Source organism: Nematostella vectensis, chromosome 6, assembly GCF_932526225.1.
Source record: "Nematostella vectensis chromosome 6, jaNemVect1.1, whole genome shotgun sequence".
Lineage (NCBI taxonomy): Eukaryota > Metazoa > Cnidaria > Anthozoa > Actiniaria > Edwardsiidae > Nematostella > Nematostella vectensis.
The window spans coordinates 13,310,034-13,316,787 of record NC_064039.1 but is presented as its reverse complement, the minus strand read 5'-3'; the positions used below and the strand labels follow the sequence as shown (position 1 = coordinate 13,316,787).

The window sequence follows — 6,754 nt, the reverse complement described above, 5'->3', positions numbered from 1 at the left end:
TGCCATCACTCGCCTAGTGCAGTTGTCTGGCTTTATAGATAGCCAAAGAAAGTGCACAAAGCGAGGCTCTAATTGGCTCAGAATGACGGAATAGAAAACAAAAACAAATCGTGTTTTGAAAACGCGGGTCGCGTTACAACAGATTCGACAGTAAAATAACCTGTCGAATGCTTGTTGTTTTGAGGTTCCCTATAGAGATAGCATTATCTTGGCTGTATCTTTGATCCCTTGGGATGTTTTCAGGAATAGGTAGGGGTAATAGATATCACGCTGTTCGAAAAATTTCTAAAAAGCTGTGACCTCATATGTATTTTCACAGATTCATTATGTATGTGTGGTAACTCTTCCTGTTGGAAAAATCAAACGAATGTCCCGACGCGGATCTAGACCTTTTCACCTGTTCACGTGAACAGATCAAAATGTTTAGAGTTAGCACGTTAAGTATGTGAGCTGCATGTTTTTGATGGCAGATATTTCCTGAGACACAATTTATTCCATGACACAATTCCCAATTCTTTACGCGGTTTGAATACTTGAGGCATGAAGAGGAATCTGTAAGAAAGAGGTTTGACAGATAACGATGGGTGGGCAAAGCAAAATGTAGGCCCAGGATGGCATGTGATGACATGACTCTGAAGGTTAAGTACATAACTTCGCTTGTAACTTCTTTGTGTGTGTCCATGCTGCTTTACAGCAAAGTCTGACATAATCATTAGGGCCACTCACCGAATTTTCGAGCACTTTCAGACATACAAGGCATCTGCAGAAACGGGGAAATCGAGATATTTATACGGGCGTTTGACAACTATAGGAATAGTCGGCCGCCGATGCGAGGAAATTCAGAATAGCAAGGATTTTAAAAATGTTCTATAAAGGCGTTTTTTTTTATTTTGTTGGCGTCCAGAGAAACAAAGTCATCTCGTTTTTTCTCGTTCCCAACGCGTGCAAGACCCAGGTTTTTTTAGCCTACGCAAACAAGGCATCCTAGAATAGATAGGGAAAGATTGGAAGATAGAGAGGATGGCGGGAAGTCTTTCTATATTTTTTATTTATCGCATAGTATTCATCAAAAGAAGCAGTTTTGCGAAACAAGCACCGTTTTTGTACAATTTTTATTTCTTAATTCTCTTTAATTATTTACAATAATCTATTTAACTTTTAATATAACAACAAAAAACTAAATGACCTGAACCGACATAACAGCCACCGATCAATACGCAAGCGCTAAACGCATTTTTTTGTGTCATCGCGCGGGTCAGATTTTGAGCGGGAAAAATTTAAGCGGGAAATGATAGGCGTGTGACACGTTTTAATTAGTCTGTTACATGTTCAACTCTCATTAATGTTTTTAGTATAAGAATTACATGTGTTCTTGGATATAAAACGCTAATAAAGGCTCCAATTAATAACAATATGTATCGAAACAAAAATGCAAGAATTAAAATGAAAAGGGGCTATTCACATGGCATTTTTCAGTTAAGTAGGCCACATACTTTCACCTTGAAAGAGTCTCTCCCAAACCGCTACACCGTGCTGTCTACCCCTCTCTCTTCAGCCGCGCCTACTCGGTTATTCCGTCTGGCTGCGGGATTTCGCATCAATACCGAGTAGGTAGATATGAAGCGCCTTCCTCTTTCTATCAGTTCCATGGTGCGCTGACGGTTTTGCGCGGTGCTGCTAACGAAAAGGAAGTAGATCCACGGATTGAAGGCAGTATTAGTGTACCCCATGGTGCGCGCGACGAGCCAGAAGATTTGAAACCTGCACGTGAGGGTGGAGCGTACGTCAGTGATAATCATGAAGATGCCGACGTAGAAAGGAGTGAAGCACAGCGCAAAAGCCAACACGACGCTGACAGCAAGCTTGCTGATGTTTATGCGATGCTGGTGGGCGTCTGAGTAGTTGCTGGTGTTGAATGGTGGTTTTCTAAGCTGACGGATAATGCCAATGTACAGCGATGAGATCAACAGAAAGGGTACGATGTAGAAGAGGCTGACCGCAAGCGAGCCAAACACCTTGAGTGAAATCTGAGGGTCAAACGTCGGTTCCCATGCCACGCCACAGTACGCCTCTGTGCCTGTGTGCACGAGTTTAAACACTTCAAAGTAGTACCAGAGAAATATCGCCGGTACGATCCAAGATGTGGCGATGGCCACCCTGTGGTATGAGCGCCTTGAAGCCACGATCCAGGTCAGCGGGTACATAACTATTGCGAAGCGCTCGATAGCGATAAAACACAGCGAGAGCACGGATACGAGGGGGGAGATGTCCGTCAAAAAGAACAGAGTTTTGCAGAGGACTAGTCCAGGGACTCCGGGAACGCGCCATGACTCGGTGCGCGCAACGATCTCGAACAACTCTCTTGGCATCGCAAGGACCACAATCAGAAGATCCGACACGGCCATGTTCATGATAAGAACTGACGTAGTGCTTGTAGAGTAATTTTTTGTGCAGCGTACATTCAAGATAACGAATACGTTCCCAGTTAATGAAAACAAGAACATTAGCAAATAAGCTATGGTCTTTGCTATAGTACTCGTATCCGTGAAGAGGACTTCGCATGCTTCTAGAGTTGCCATCGTTGGGTTCGAAGAAAAATTAGAGTTGTCTTCAAGCATAAGGCTCCCCATATCTTTTACAAATCGACTTTTAGACAAGCTAACTTCGTTGGTGATAGCTGCACAACTGGCTAAGTGATAGACTTTCACCTTGTTTTGGGTTGGGCGTTTTGACAGCAGCAATGTCCTTGTTTTGACTTTGATTTACATTTGTTTACTAATGTAACTCATTGTGTATGCTAGACGAATGATACGAGCGGCGCCTAATTCTCTTGTTCCCCTGTGAAGCGAGTCCTACTTGTTTTAAACCACCCAAACCTTCTCTTGTTATTTCCAAACATTCTTACCGGTCTAAAGCAGAAAATCTCCACGAATCATATCCTTTTATCGCTCGCAGAAACGAACTAGCATCCCACATTTGCCAATCAAATTGACCTTGGAATAATTGGTAATCCGGGCTCCTTTGGCATCCATGTGCTGTGCAGAGTGTTCTAGAATACCCTGGAGCATTATCTGATAACTCCTTCCGATATACCCCTTGGAAAGGATTCACACCCTCGCGATTTATTATTCACAAATCCTTCAGTTGATGCAGAGTGGCATATCATTTAATGAGATGACCACGACTCCGACATGATAAAAACAACTAGGGGGCCTTTACTTCGGCTTTGAGTTAAATAAACGTCTGCAAGGTTTTTGGTTTGTAGTGCATCATGGGCTGATCGTTCGGGGTGTCTCCTGCTGACCTACTCACGTGATAATCACCTGACCATCGCTGCACTATGAATCCCCTTCCAATCCAATTACTTTCTCACTCATAATACGTCATTTAATTAATCAGAATTGATATACATTCATGAAACAATGTAGAAAATAATGGGTGACAGAGATATAAAAGGAAATGATTTTCAATAACAGACCCTGTTCTATTTGTGAAAAACATCCTGAGTGTTTTTGACGCCGCGATTTCCGAACGGGAAACGCACAGAGATAACAGTTGGGTAAGCTCTTAAGTCAAGTGCTTTAACATGTCTGCAAAGTACATCCTCCCCGATCTTATTACGCGCCTTGCATTCTACGATATCCCTACGAGTGGCGATAATTGACCCCTCGGGAAACGCAGACCGAAAAATAGAATACATGATGGGTGAACAAGATGCTTAGCAGCTAAGACGAATAAGAATAGAAGCTTTTCTTTATATTACACTTTTGTTAATTCGAAGAATACACCTGTAAGTGATCAGTGACAGTGCGCGGAAAAATAAAAGATTTTAATAAAGAAAGAAACAGTAATTCGAGACAAGGTTCTGGTGTCTGTGTGGGTAAAAAAGAGTTTCCTTTGTGGAGCATGTGCATGTGTTATTTGATTGCAGTGGTAATTTCTTGTTATTTCTATATGAGGGGTCTGCAAGTGCATACAACGAGCCCCCCTTACTGAAACACGCTAAAATGGCATATTTCTTCGTTTGAATATATTCTGATGCCGAAAATATCCATTTAAAATATTGCTGGGGAAAAATTATCTGTTCCTTTTCCCGGGAGGGCCCCATTCCTTTCTTACCAGCCAGCAGTGGTTATGAATTTTTCATTTTAGGCATGAATAATTTCCCGTAAATTTCTCGATAGACTAGGTTTTTTATTCCACCGATCGAGGCTGAGAAGAGTAAAAAAGTTTCCCAATATGGCCCTAAAAGATGTATCCAAAGAGAACGTCGTCCAGGTTTGTCTGCCAATTTTAGTTCTTCTTTTCCAATGAGTGTTATCGTTGCAACCTATCAAGATCCGTTTGATTTTATCTGCGAATTTATTTTATTTTATCTAGCGTGTTTGGGTTCCTTTTTACATTTGAGATTCGATACTAACTGATGCATACGGCAATATTATGACTGGGCAATGTTTCTAATTGCTTATTAAAAATCCTTATTCATTGTAAACATTTTTTTCGGTGCACTCCCCCTTTCAGAACCCAAACATTTTAAGAACCCCCCCCCCCCCTTACGACCTCTATAAACAAAAATGTCTGGAAAATGAATACTGCGAAGTTGCCCTCTTTATCCAAGTTGATGATCTAGTCAACTTCATCATTATTTCAGAGTCGACATCTCTTATTCACAACTTTTGGTTTTGGCCAATTTATATTATCATAATTTTATTTGTTTTGCATGTAAAATCGTGTACAAAGGTGCAGGGTTGGGTTGCACGGATTTTCTTTTTCAATCAGTTGCTTGCAGGATTTTTTTTCAAAACATCCCCCCCCCCCCCCCCCTCAAAAGTCACATGGTCCGCCCCTCGGACGCCTGTGAAGGAGTATACATTTGTATATATTCGTTTTTGTTAAGAGTATTTTTCTGTATAAAAAGGGATGATCTCCAACGTATAAAACATTGTATGTATATCATTTTGCGGATTTGCATGCTCAACCATTAGAAGTTCATTTCCGTTTCTTTCTGTTAACTGATAATAAACTGTATCGGTAAATCTCGCTGTTATATACTGAAAGCTATATTATGGTTTATATTATCTAGCTATATAAATAATATAAAGCTATATTATCTATATTATGGTTTATAAAGACAAAAGTATTAAATTATCTGTGCTACCAACTAGATCATATCAGTAAAATATAATAGTACTGCTCAGAGCCCCCCCTAAGAGGACCTCTTTTTTTGAGTAAGTAAGCAGCTGCTTTGTCTCCTACTTTGTTCTACAAAGGAGTTCCCTTGTCTCTATTCTTCACGTTCTTTGTGTCGAGGTGCGGATATTGTTCATTTGCCCAATCAAATTGCAGCTTGTAAGAGCTGCGTACTGACCTCTTTTTTCGGAGCTCCCTCTCAATATCTTCCCTTCCCTCTCGGTTTATTTAATGAACGCTCCCTAGTCGGGACAGTTGGACAATCGGGAACGCTTAACTTGAAAATTTGGTTATTTGGGATCAATAATTTAGAATTGTGAAAATAATTTTACAATTGCATAAAAAACTTCAGAAACGCAAAAATTTTCAAATTATTTTCAAATTACGATAATGATTTTAGAACGGTTTGCAAAAAATATCAGTACATTAATACTTTCTGAATGGCGGAAGATACACAAATTCAATCTACCCCCGAGTTTTGGGTCATTTCGTTTCTCTGGGAAGCCCGGGATCGGTTATTTTAACAGCAGGTAGTTCGCAAATGTGTGTTTGTTTTGATAAAAATTGTGAGTCAAATAACAATCAAGTGAGTTGCCCCAATTACGGACAGTACCCAATTCCAGACAGTTTGCATCGAAAGCCTGTTTAAAATATACGAAAGCGAATTAAAAAAATCTTACGTGACCTAATTAGTAACAAACTCTCAAAATATACGAAAGCGAATTATAAAAATCTTACGTGACCTAATTAGTAACAAACTCTCAAAATATACGAAAGCGAATTTAAAAAATCTTACGTGACCTAATTAGTAACAAACTCTCAAAATATAAGAAAGCGAATTTAAAAAATCTTACGTGACCTCATTAGTAACAAACTCTCAAAATATACGAAAGCGAATTTAAAAAATCTTACGTGACCTCATTAGTAACAAACTCTCAAAATATACGAAAGCGAATTTAAAAAATCTTACGTGACCTAATTAGTAACAAACTCTCATGATCACGTGTGCTGTAGGAATTACGTAGTTGGCACAGGGGCTCATAAGTAGGGGCAATCAACTTCCCCACATTCTGGTAATATATAGGTGTCACGGCGTTTCCTAGGATCAGGCTATTTTTAGACGCGCGGATGAGCCAATCAGATTCAACCTTTGAGTTGACGTTTTGGCTGAGCCCAACTGCACGCGCAGTCTCAGACAAAAAGCTATGTTCTCTCTTCGGTACCTTGACTTTTTGTTGCTTTCTTCTTTAATATGAATCCAACCCTACCTATGACTTTGAATTCTAGCTTGCAATTCTTTTGGTGAGCAAACAAAACCGACGGATGATAGATAAAAATATATTCTTCCTAACTGCAATTTGCGCGTGCAGCCTCACGTCACTCGCGCGCGACCAACGTCAACGTAAATGATTGGCCCGTTCGTGCGCGCGCGTCTAAAAATAGCCTGATCCTCGGAAACGCCGTGACACTTATATAAAACAGATGATTGCCCCTACTTATGAGCCCCTGGTTGGCATTATAACCAGCGGGAAAATTCAAGTATTTGAAGCTAGTCAAACTTTTG

The 6,754-nt window shown here is 40.2% G+C and overlaps 1 protein-coding gene across 1 annotated transcript; it reads right to left on the bottom strand.

Annotated features, from left to right (window-relative positions):
* Positions 1-1,093: 1,093 nt before the first annotated feature.
* LOC5521069 (type-2 angiotensin II receptor) lies at positions 1,094-2,906 on the bottom strand. The gene has a single exon (XM_001640732.3). It carries the CDS (start codon positions 2,628-2,630, stop codon positions 1,524-1,526), a length of 1,107 nt encoding a protein of 368 aa, XP_001640782.2. The 5' UTR covers positions 2,631-2,906; the 3' UTR covers positions 1,094-1,523.
* Positions 2,907-6,754: the final 3,848 nt, after the last annotated feature.

What these genes read in the sequence shown, in the direction of transcription:
- LOC5521069 (XM_001640732.3), bottom strand. Translation starts at nt 2,630, where the DNA reads ATGGGGAGCCTTATGCTTGAAGACAACTCTAATTTTTCTTCGAACCCA.